At 45.4% G+C, this 12,462-nt stretch overlaps 1 protein-coding gene across 1 annotated transcript in view; it reads right to left on the bottom strand.

The window, feature by feature from the left end:
- Nucleotides 1–8,687: 8,687 nt before the first annotated feature.
- Nucleotides 8,688–12,462, bottom strand: part of LOC104943207 (TATA-binding protein-associated factor 172-like) — a gene marked incomplete at its 3' end in the record, with an annotated part of 9,018 nt that continues 5,243 nt past the window's right edge. The window contains exon 5 of the mRNA XM_010768544.1: nucleotides 8,688–8,887. Within this exon, the coding sequence (XP_010766846.1) occupies nucleotides 8,688–8,887 (200 nt within the window). The remainder of the gene's footprint in view (nucleotides 8,888–12,462) is intronic.

The following is a 12,462-nucleotide window of genomic DNA, read 5'->3' on the forward strand; positions in this document are numbered from 1 at the left end:
CAAACTGAGGCGTAATAGAGGGACACGGACAACTCAGAGAGGCGACATTGTCTCGACAAGATCTAGGGACTAGTCGCCCCCCTAACTTCAGTGACACTCTCTGAGTTGTACTGTAGTTATGCAAGACCACTCCACTTTGGGGGTGGCGAGAATTAATTATAAATTGTATAATATGACAAAGAGTAGTTATATGTGTCCGAGAGCTATAAGATGTGCTCGGACAGAGACTAACCGACTTGTGTTTTCTAGTACGTCGTATGGGTATTTAGGGGAGACAAAGTCGGAGACAAAAGGTTTCACCGACTAAGAGACAGACAATGAAATCACCTTTATTCCTCGGGGGGGGTGCGGGGAGACTCTCTGTAACTACCGATGTTTCTTCCAATGTACAACTACATCTTCTGCTGTACTTCTCTCCCCTGGTACAACTACATCTTCTCGGTAAATAGTACACGTGTATTCAAGTGTCGTGTGGGGGTGGCGCCAAGGGGAGAAACCAGGGAGAAGAAGGGAGCAGTTAAAATGGAGTGAGTGAACCTAGCTTAAGGTGGAAGACCTGTGTTACACTCTGACTGGCACTCGCGGGGCAGGTTCGTTCCTCCGTCTTGCAGGTTTTATATTGGGCTGCACTCCGAAATAATTGTTTAGTACACGTGTATCAAGGTGTCGGAGCTTAGGACGAACAAGAGGAACTGTGTAGGACGTCGGTGTTTCCTAGAGTGTGGGTGAGATGGAAAGTATTGTTCTGTGTCGTGGGATTTATGTGTGTCTCCGGCAAAGAGTTAGAGCTCCTTGGGACCAGGTTCCGGTTATAAAACGTCCTACGATGCAGTAGCCCCACGGCGGCTGTTTTCCTGACAAGGTTAGAGGTCGTATGAACCTTAAGGTGGCTCGTTGCAGGAACCAAACCCCTTTAAAGCCCGACGTGATATCATCTGAAGCAAGGAAGTTTAGGGGTGTTACACAAACGACCGCTGCTGGCTCAAAGTTTTTGGGAACGCCTCTTACCCACTTGGATGCGTCGTTCGTGTGTAAATTTTACATTCTACATTCACTCCGCATCTTCTCTACACAACCATATACAATGAAGCAATTAAACAGAGTAGTGGTTTTTACAAAAGGACTTTCATTTCGTTCCAAGTATTAATCTATCTGTAGCAGCTCCATAAACAAACAGTCATTGCTCCACTACACACGCTTGGGCAATCTCTCCCACCGCCGTCGAACAATCGGACAATGTAAGAAGAAGCAAAAGGCTTCGCACCGAACCTTCAATATGAACGAGCAAAGACTCCTTCACTAACCTTATACGCTAGATGGTCGGTCGTAGGAGCGATGAACCTTTACCAGTGTCGACTATTGTATCTGTGTCCCCCCCCTCCTCGTTGTGTCTCGTGGTCGACTTGTGTTAGCCCATTTGTCGTTCCTTCCTTGCTGTCTCTACTGGCCTTTGTTGTCTGTTTCTACCCGCACTTGTAGGATATGGTTAATTAACGGTGAATTATTTATGAGACTCATTGCGTTAGAGGAGCAATGTGGAGTGTATGAATTAAAACAACAAAGAATATAGATAACAAGTGACCACTTTTCAGAAGAGGCACGAAAAGTATTTAGTTTTTACATCTGGACGTTATCAACCATCCTAAAGCTCGAAGACCCATTTCTACTAGGAGGTCCACCTTAGGTGTGTCGTCCCTCTTATCCAGCTCTTAGATTTCGACTTTAGTACTATATATAAAAAGACGAGTCGTACAACCGAGTACGTGAGTGCCTGGTGCGTCTCCCGCTCAGTCACCGAGTCCGGACCGCGACCTTTTTTTTTCTTAACAGTATGCACTCAGTCCGGAGAGTTATTGCAATTCATGTGCGTAGTTTTGTCCTTAGTATCTGTGTCTCCGTAACCAAGGCAACCAAAGAAACAAAGTTCACAGAAGAATACACTGCTGAAACTGAAAAAACAAAAACACACTACCCTAAAAAATGATAGATTGATTTAGTGTGAGAAAAATGATTCACAAAACAATGCGTACCAGGAACATAATTATAATGCCATAGAGAATATATGTCTGATTCTAAATAAAACAGTAAAAATTGAATAAACCGAAAAATCCAACAATGACCGAAAAGATAAAAAGTCCCTTTGATAACCTGACATAAAGACACAGAAAGAATACAGTCGGACCAAAAATTACGACGCGAATATGCGTTTTAAAGGGTATAGTTATTTCATAGTAGATAGATAGGTAGGTAGGTAGGTAGGTGGGTGATAGATAGATAGCCACAATAGGTCAGATAGGATAGTAGATAGTAATAGGTAGGTAGAATAGAATAGATAGCGCTAGGAGATAGGTGATGCTAGATAGGTAGAATCAGCCATAGATAGGCTAGCAATAAGCGGAGTAGGTAGTATAGAATAGATAGAAGAGATGGTAGATAGATAGAAGGAGTAGGGTAGAATAGATAGATAGGGAAGATAGGTAGACTAGGTAGATAGTATAGGTGAAGCAAGAATAGGGGAGATAGATAGTAGATAGATAGAAGGGAGATAGGTAGATAGAATAGAAGATAGGGAGATAGGTAGATAGATAGATAGGTAGGTAGATAGAACTAGATAGATAGCGTAGGTAGATTAGATAGATAGATAGATAGATAGGTAGATAGATAAATAGATAGGCAGGTAGGTAGATGAGATAGATAGATAGGGAGATAGGTAGATTAGAGATAGGTAGAAAGGTACGGTAGCATAGGATAGGTATCAGGTAGATAGATAGATAGGAGATAGGCTAATAGATAGGTAAGATAGGTAGGTAGATGAGCTAGCGTGGTAGGTATAGGGGAGAAGTTAGATAGATAGATAGGTAGGTAGTAGATAGTAGAAGGTAGATAGATAGAATAGATAGGATAGATAGGGTAGGTAGGTGATAGATAGATAGGTAATAGATAGATAAGCGGAGATTAGGTAGTAGATAGGTAGATAGTAAGGTAGAACCCATCGCATCCGGCTCGCGCTCACCGCCCTCAGCGGAGATAGTAGCATAGACAGAGTGCTCCAGGCTCTAGAGCTAGGAGCGATAGGTAGATAGAATAGGAATCGGTAGGTAGGTAGGTAGATAGGTAGATAGATGGAGTAGCCCATAGATAGGATAGGTAGGGTAGGTTAGATGCATGAGGTAGATAGAATAGGTCAGGTAGCATAGATCAGTATAGGTAGATAGGTAGATAGATCAGATTGTAGACGTATGATTGTAGACATTTTACTGTTACGATTCTACGAGTATAAGCGTCGAGTCGTAGATAGGCGCACACAAATTAGCGATTGTAAACGAATCATGTTCTTGTTTCGGTGGCTCCCGTCTCCTTCCAAGAACGCTAGTCGAAACACACCAAGTATAAATACTAGATCAAAGATTAGTTACAAAACGCATGCAAACTTTCCGTTCTCAGTTTGTTTGTGTCTCCGAAAACTCCCGGTCACTAACCGCCACATCACACGGGGTTTCCAGTTGTAAATCAATAGACATTTACCCATGCACCACTCCGATCCTGCTCAACAATGGTTTGCCCTAGTATCCTCGACTCCCTAGCAAAGCTCCGTCGTATGGTAATGGAATTGCGTATAGGGAAGTTATCACAAACCCGAGTTAGTACGTTCAAATTTTTTTCTCCTTGAAAGTGCTACGCAGAAGCGACCTTCGACACATTTTCCACTTCAGTTCGAAAATAACGTGGACGTCGATGTACACCAATATGTAGGCTTTAGAGATCTATGAAAGGGCGTCAGCGGTGCCACCTCGGTACACTGATAATCGTAATTTGTTTTGTGGGTTCCCCGATCTGTTTGCCCGCCATAATGTTAAATCCTTACAACTTATTATATAATTTTACAACTTCATGTTTTGACTACTAGAGAGTCACAATGTCATTGTCATACTCTGAGAGTAGCACGTGTAAGTCGTCTCGTCTGAGACTTTGGGCAGTCTGTGTCTCACTGGAGATGTGGCGGTCGAGTGTGAAGTTTGTGCTCGAGAGTCCTCTGTCACGAGACGTCTGTGACTGCTCTCGCACTTACTTGTCTTTTGTCTCGATGTGTTATGTGGTTTTAGACTTTTCTTGCCTGTAAACTGAATTTAAAATTGAAATACAGTTGTTCGAAGGGTATGGACATAATCCATCAACTTTCGTTAGATATTCAACTTTGATTATAAAAAACAGAAACTTGGATTATCATACGCAAGTGATATGGATTATGTCAATACACTTTAGAACATCTGTACTATGTAAATTAATTCCGTTGCCCAAGTCGCAAGAAGTCTGTGTCTCCTGGATGGTCGGCAGTGTGACAGGTCGTCGCCTCGTGAGAGTCTCTAGTTCATGTGACGTCTGTGACTCTCGTCCTACTTACTTATCTTTTGTCGCGACAATGGTGTGGAGTGTTTTTTAGTGTGCGTGTGGCCAGAGGTACATGGAGAATCACGCAGCCTTGTACGACCTATAGATCGCAGCCAGACCTCTCGCCGTCTGCCTTATCGTCCGCCCAAAACCCTTACACAAACCCTATTTTTCGATGGTGTTCGAGTTTACTCTTATCACAGACACCCGCTTCACACGCGCGTTTTTTGGTCGTCCTACCTTTCGCTCCTCCCTCCCTACTTCCCACCACCCAGACGGAAAAGTCTCTCCTTGTTGTCTTGCCTCTCCGTCCTCTGACACCCAGCAAAAGAGTTCGGATTCCTACGTGCATGTCTCACAGTAAGACACTGAAAAAAATAAGAAAGTTACAGGCACGTGAGTTTCTTGTGCTGTCCTCAATTTTCGAAAAAGTGACGGTCCGATTTACCTACCTTTTTTCCCCTCCATTCAATAGAGGCGATCTGCCTGTGACTGCCAGTAACCTGCCAATGTCAGTGATCTTTTGTCGTACCTCTAAAACTATCCTCAGTATGTCAAGTCCTCTTTCCTTTCGAGCCCCGCTCTACTGCTCGCTCGCCCGGGCGCTGCGTGCCCCGTGCGTGTGTGTTGATGTGTTGTGTGTGTGTGTGTGTGTCGTGTGTGTGGTGTGTTGTGTGTGTGTGTGTCGTCGTGTGTGTGTGTGTGTCGTGTGTGGTGTGTGTGTGTGTGTGTGTGGTGTGTGTGTTGTGTGTGGTGTGTGTGTGTGTGTGCTGTGTTGTGTGTGTGTGTTGTGTGTGTGTGGTGTGTTGGGTGTGGTGTGTGTGTGTGTGTGTGCACACTGCCTGTGCTTACCTACTTCGTTCGCTAACTTACACTCATTGAATTACCTACTGCAATGCATCTAGGATGCATCTCTCTTCTCCTTTCGTGTGTAAGTTTACCCTCTACAAGTTCACGACACCTTGCTCTTTTTGTGATCTTCGTCTACCAAATTGTCAATTCTCGTTCACTCGTAACGGTTTACTCTTCAGATACTCTTTTACTGCGGTGAAGAGCGGAGACGCAACTAAGTTAGATGGAGGCTCATTCGTAACAGTATTACTCAAAACTCAAAACATAACTATATAGTTACGTGATTTTAGTTTTTAAACTGTAAACTGTCTTGAATAACGTTTTTCGATCTGACTAAGAATATCCTTCCAGTACTCTTATTACCTGAGAGAGCATGAAGAGAGAACTGCAATGTGGAGATCAAACCTCTTCTTAATATTACTCAAATACTACAACTAAATGACCCATAATAAATTTTCAGAGAGAAAAATTTTCGATTTAATATTAGACTTTCGTGACCAAGTTGTAAATTTTCGTGACTTACGTTTTTATTCAGACTAACATATCTTCAGATACTTTATAACTGGGAGCTGAAAATGTCTATTGTAAAAGTATTACTCAAATACCCACACCTCACGTATGATTGAAATAATTTCCTTGTAAGTAGTAAAATAATTACTGTACGAAACTAAAATTTTTAAGACGTTTCTTCGATGTCGATAGTTAAGTACATCGAACTCGTGTTATCAATTTGCACCCTGGGCATAGCGTACGATAAGAAATCCGTTATCGTCATCGAGCATCTATATGTGATCTCTATATATTTTCTGCTGTACGGCCACTTCACACAACGAATTTCCTCATGTTCGTCTAGTGCGTAAGACTCCGGGTCGAGTCACTCAGGGATCGATACCACGTGAAGGACAACGCTATCACATGCAGTATAGCTCGCGCTCCCACCTAGTGCGCACCAACGGCGCGCGCACCAACATCCTCTAAACCCCATCCCCTCTTTCCTCCAAAATACAAAGACTTGCGACGCATGAAGGAGGCTGTGGTGGCCCCCTGTGCACAATTCCGCAGGGTACAGCTACGCAACCAAGACACATAATGGGCGAGGGGGAACACACAATACTTCCCAAAAAGACGTACATTTCGCCAGACCGTCTTCAGTTTACCGCACGCTTCTCCATTGTCGGCACATCGCCTTCATTTCGCAGATTGTGTATTTTCATGGAGGGCTTCTTGCCGGCAGCGCCAACTATGCCGCTAACGTAAGCCTAAAGGGCACAGGCCCATGGCCGTACCTACAGCCTACGCAATGCGGCCCTTGTTTACCCTCGGTTGCGCACCTCGGCCAACGCACCGCGCTCGGAATGACTTGGCGGCGACCCTAACCAGCGTTTAACTGGTTCAGGCGTGCCCTGAGCGAGCGCGTCTCCTGGACCACGCCTCGTCGAGACGACTACGAGCACCGCGCAGCGACGACGCTCCCGACTATTGTCCTGTCAACCTCTACGCCCGTTCTCAGACGACGACGTCTGGGCCTAATGAAGTGTCGCCAAACTAGTTGGAAAAGAATGAGTTATAGTTTGTGTGCTCCCACAAAATGACCAGCGACACTGAAACACACACGAGTCCCCCACTAACACGACACCAAAGGCACAGCGCAATTTGTTCCTTTTNTAAAACATTTTACGTAGGAGTTTTTTCTTAAAAGTTATTCACAAAGCCGCTGAGACCTACTCATACTAAGGATAAATCACTAAGAGTGAACTAAGAGTGACGCGCCGTTGCTATGGATGACGTCGATTCTCGTGCATGAGTTTAGAAGCGGTCAGTACGGTGATTGGTTGTTTAGAGCAGGCGGTCTCGGTGAAACTCATCCGCAACATCCCACACACGAGCCCACTAAAACAAGGAAATAGCCTCGGCTAGAAATGTATTCCTATCAAATAGTTGTGGACAGTGCAGTTAGCAGAATACACACATGATGACAAGTTTGTGCAGACCACGATAATGACGTTGTATATGCACGTTAAAGGGAGAGAGCAAACAATACAAATACGTAAATTGCATTAAATCGAGGAGGCAATTAAAAGCACCCTGCAAACTATTATCCAATGAGCATATTTCCAGCACTTAAACACTTTCAATAACAGCCCATACCGCCGTTCAAGTCCCCCTATCATGATGAATGAAAACAATCTGCGTGTTGATGGAATGTAGGCTACTTTCTTTCTATTGACGAACACGTCCTCATCTTTTGATGGCGCAATTATTTTTATGTGCGTCCCGTCAATAGCACCGACCACACCGGGCATACCTGCAATTGCCATGAAGTTGGCTTTGATCCTGTGTAGTTGTTGATTGTCCAAAGGAAACCGGATAAACTGTTGGATGATATGTGGTCTAGAGAGCGCGTTGATGGTTTGGTTTATGGCACAGCTGACTGATGGTTGCGATATTCCTAAATCGTCGGCATTGCAAAGTTGCATTTTCCCTGTTGCTAAATATCGTAGTGTTGCCAAACATTTTATTTCCGGACTAATCGGGTTATTCCTGTTAGTCGGGGATGTTATTGCATCCTGTACTAATTCCACAACAAGTTTGATACCCTCACGATTTTGCCTATATCTCTTGATCAATTCACAGTCTTCCATTGTCTCCAAAACATTTCGTCTCGCAGCCATTTTCAGATTCTTTGTGAATAGGTCTTACTGAGTTAGGAGTCCTCTCGAGGACTTTTAAGCTCTCCTAAACTTAGGTGCTACATTTAGGCCTAAAATACTTTGTGAATTGCTCTTAGTGAATAAAATTAGGAGTCCTAAATTTAAGACTGACACGCCCATTATGTTTAGGAGTTTCTCTTAAATTCGCCAGTTAGGAGCTACTTTTAGCCCTAAGATCCTTTGTGAATACGGCCCCAGGTCTCTAGTAATTGTGTGCTCAAAGTGCACCAGATTGAAGCATTTTACTTTAAAATGTTCAAAAAAATCTTCTCGGGGGGGCATACCCCCGGACCCCCCTAGAGGATGAGACGTCCACTCCTCAATTCAAACATGTTCATACAATACTGAATACATTTGAAACCATTTTGACGTATATTACTCTATGTCATTACTCTAGAACTAGAACCGGCCCTGGTACTAGGCCTCAAGAGTCTTTCTTGTGCTGGCAGACACATAGAAACAAATTGGTGGGGCGCACTTCGCACGTGCACACATTAAAAAATTCCACGCGCTCCGCACTCACATTATGCTGGACCCACGTGCCTTAGCACCGCTGCTATGACTCCATCCTAGGGGAAACACTGACATGTATAAAGTTTACCCATTTCTTCTCTATTTTATTTCTATTTTTGCATGTTGCATTGTTGGAGGAACCTGGGACTTTAGAATTTTAAAACAATGCTGTAGCTATTGTGCATGTGACAGTAAAGTCTTTAAATGTTGAATGAGACACACCACATGGTTGTGACAGCTGGATCCAGCTGTGGTTTTGCTTCCTTGCGCTCTGAGCTCACTGGGCTGGCAGCTGTCGTCGAGGTCCTCGTCGTTGAACAGCTCCTCTGTGTCCATGCCAATTGCCGCACCAATGTCCATACCCAACTTCTTCTGAAGGAGCTTTCTCTGGCGGGCCAGACGCTCCTTAGGGTCCATCTCAGCTGAGAAAAAGAAAACTGGATGTCAGAACAAGTACATGGTAGATGTGTGAGGAGTGCTGATTATGGTTCATTTTGGGCAGTAGGGAAGCTGGGTGACAAATGCTATCAGCAAAAGGAAATTCAAGAACAGTATGGTACTTTTTTTAATGTTTGATTAATTTTAATATACACTACTTTAGAGATTATAAGACACCCACCATTAAAAATGTGCTTAAAATCTGTGTTTAATTCAGACTCGTACACAGAAATCGCATATACACACACTCCTAACTGCCATGAGGTATAAAATATTTCATGGTACATAGATAACAATAAATAAAAGCAAAGTTATTAAAGGTGGGGTAGGTAATTCATTTCAGAAACACTGTTATATTCCATGGAATGCTCTTAACATCCCGATAGCAATGAATACATTAAATGCTATGACAATAAATATATCAGTGATGCAAACACAGGTATGGTTAAAAAAGAGAGAACTATTCGAAGCAGAAAAAAAACAGCGTAATATACCATCTGACAATGACAGATTTTTCTTTTTGGATATTTTACAAATCACTCTCCTTTTAAACTCTATTCTTGTTATTTTTAACAACTTTTTTGTTACTGTCATAGTATTTTATACCAGTCTTTTATTTAGTCTCATTAATAACTATAATGATCATATCAAGGTGTGCCTGAACCTCACTGAGCTGAGGTCATTTGAGCCTCTCAGGAGAGAGCTCTCTTCCACCTGGTTGTAGAAAAGCTCTTTAAATTCATTAGCATAGCTAGCTAACCAGATGCTAATAACAACAGATCGCCACTGTGCCTACAACTAAAGACACAGCCACGCAAACACTGCGGCATGGCTCCTTATGGGTACTGCAATATTTGAAGAGCTGGAGCAGCGTTGGTGCTCTCCGTCAGCACTAATTTCAGACGAGACATATACCACGTGAAGACAAAAAACAGAAAGAAGAAAAACAGGTACTCGCTTGTTTAATTATTTTTGCGGTCTAGATTTCTTCTTCTTTTTTTTGAAGAAGTTGGACTGACGGACGGACTCCCCCGCCGCTCCCCGCCCCCAAAACGAAAACTCTTCGGTTCTCTTCGGGCTTGAGAGAGGACTTGAGAGGGGACTTGAGAGGGAATTCGAGATGGAACTCGAGAGGTGACTTGAGAGGGACTTTGAGAGGTGACTTGATAGGGGACTCGAGAGGGAACTTGAGAGGGAACTTGAGAGGGGACTCGAGCAGTAGCGTGGCGTGGGGAAAAATGTAGGGGTGTCTCGGGCAGACGACCCGGGGGCAAGGCAGAGTCCATGGAGGGGGTCTCGGGCGGACGACCCGGGGGCAAGGCAGAGTCCATGGAGGGGGTCTCTGGCGGACGGCCCGGGGGGAAGGCAGAGTCCACGGAGGGGCGAAGGCCACAGCGGGCGAACTTAGGGGGCCGAGCATGAGGGCGAAGACCGCGGCACTCAGGGGGCCGGGCTCGAGGTGGAAGCAGGCGGCGACGGGACAGCTCCGGAGGCCGGGCAGGACCCGGTGTCGGCCGGACAGGAACCGGAGCCGGTGGGACAGGCTTCGGCAGGATCCCCCACGGAAGAGGACCAGGAGTTGGCAGGACCCCCGGCGAGACAGGAGACGGCGGGACCTCCAACGGAACAAGACAAGGGGTTGGCAGGACCCCCGGCAGAAGAGTTGTCGGCGGGACCCCCAGGGGACAGGACACAGGGTTGGCAGGACCCCCGGCAGAAGAGTAGTCGGCGGGACCCCCAACGGGACAGGAAATAGGGTTGGCAGGACCCCCAGCGGAACCTCCAACGGCACTTCAGTAGGGACTTGAGTAGGGACTTGAGTAGGGACTGGAGAGGGAACTCGAGAGGGGACTCGAGAGAGGACTCGAGAGGGGACTCGAGACGGACTTTGAGAGGTGACTTGAGAAGGAAGGGACTAGAGAAGGGACTTGAGTTGGGACTAGAGAAGGGACTAGGGAAGGGACTAGAGAAGGGACTAGGGAAGGGACTTGAGTTGGGTCTAGAGGAGGGACTAGAGGAGGGACTAAAGAAGGGACTATAGAAGGGACTTGAGGAGGGACTAGAGAGGGGACTAGGGGAGGGACTAGGGAAGGGACCAGAGAAGGGACTAGAGAAGGGACTCGGGAAGGGATTATGGCTGCTGGGGCCAGAACTGGGTCTGGAACCATGGCTGCTGGGGCCGGAACCATGGTCGCTGGGGCCAGAACTGGGGCCGGGACCATGGCTGCTGGGGCCAGAACCATGGCTGCTGGGGCCGGAACCAGGACCGGAACCATGGCCGCTGGGGCCGGAACTGGTTCTGGAACCATGGTTGCTGGGACCAGAACCAGGGCTGGAACCATGGCTCTTGGGGCTCGGGCTGCTAGCCTGGCCTGGCGACTCCTTCTTTTAAGAGCCGTTTGGAGGCTTTGTGGACCTCCAAAAGCCAGATGAGTTCCAGAGAACGGCTCCTGGACAGGAGCTGGGGCAGAAGCAAGGGGTGACTCCAAACGGACCACACCGATGCGTGTGGTGTCATAAAGGGAATTGGGAGGCAGGGAGCTAGCATGCCTGGGGCTAACAGGCAGGGGATAACACACCGAGAAGAAATTCAAAATCCAGCCAGGTAAGAATCTCACCAAGCCTGGTTTCTCCATAGTTATCTGGCGCGCCTCTGCCAGAGCAGCCTCTCGCTGCTGAACCCCGGACGCTCCCATCCATCGATCAGAGCAGGTAGCCAAAGAAAAGGAAAAATCCAACAATTCCTGCTGAAAAGGATCTGCTGGGCCCATATCTGGTTGGTTCGTACTGTTACGGTTGAGTGAAGGAAGCAGGACCCAAATGCAGATAACTCTGATTAACCTTTATTTTTTATTTAATGAAAATAACTTGGACAAAACAGAACACTCACCGGTGAACTCAGTCACAAACAAAAGACGGACCAACACTGAACACAGGAAGAGACAAATACAGGGAGGGGTAATCACAAGACGAGAAACAGCCGGGCAGGGGAGGAGAAACACAAGGGCGACAGGTGAACACAATCAGACAACTAGACACATCAGGGAAACTAACGACAGGAGGAAAACACAGGAAGAAGGACCAGACAATATACAAGGAGGAAAACACCCATAACAAGACATACAAAACTACAACCGTGACAAATCATAAGAATCCTGACAGTTATACACACACTACTGTTACACACACACTACTGTTACACACACTACTGTTACACACACTACAGTTATACGCACACTACTGTTACACACACTACAGTTATACACACACTACTGTTATACACACACTATACTGTTATACACACACTACAGTTAAACACACACTATACTGTTATACACACACTACTGTTATACACACACTACAGTTATACACACACTACATTTATACACACACTATACTATTATACACACACTACTGTTATACACACTACAGTTATACACACACTACTGTTATACACACACTATACTGTTATACACACACTATACTGTTATACACACACTACAGTTATACACACACTACAGTTATACACACACTACTGTTATACACACACTATAGATAT

Source organism: Notothenia coriiceps, unplaced genomic scaffold, assembly GCF_000735185.1.
Source record: "Notothenia coriiceps isolate Sejong01 unplaced genomic scaffold, NC01 NC01_scaffold00005787, whole genome shotgun sequence".
Classification (NCBI taxonomy): Eukaryota; Metazoa; Chordata; class Actinopteri; order Perciformes; family Nototheniidae; genus Notothenia; species Notothenia coriiceps.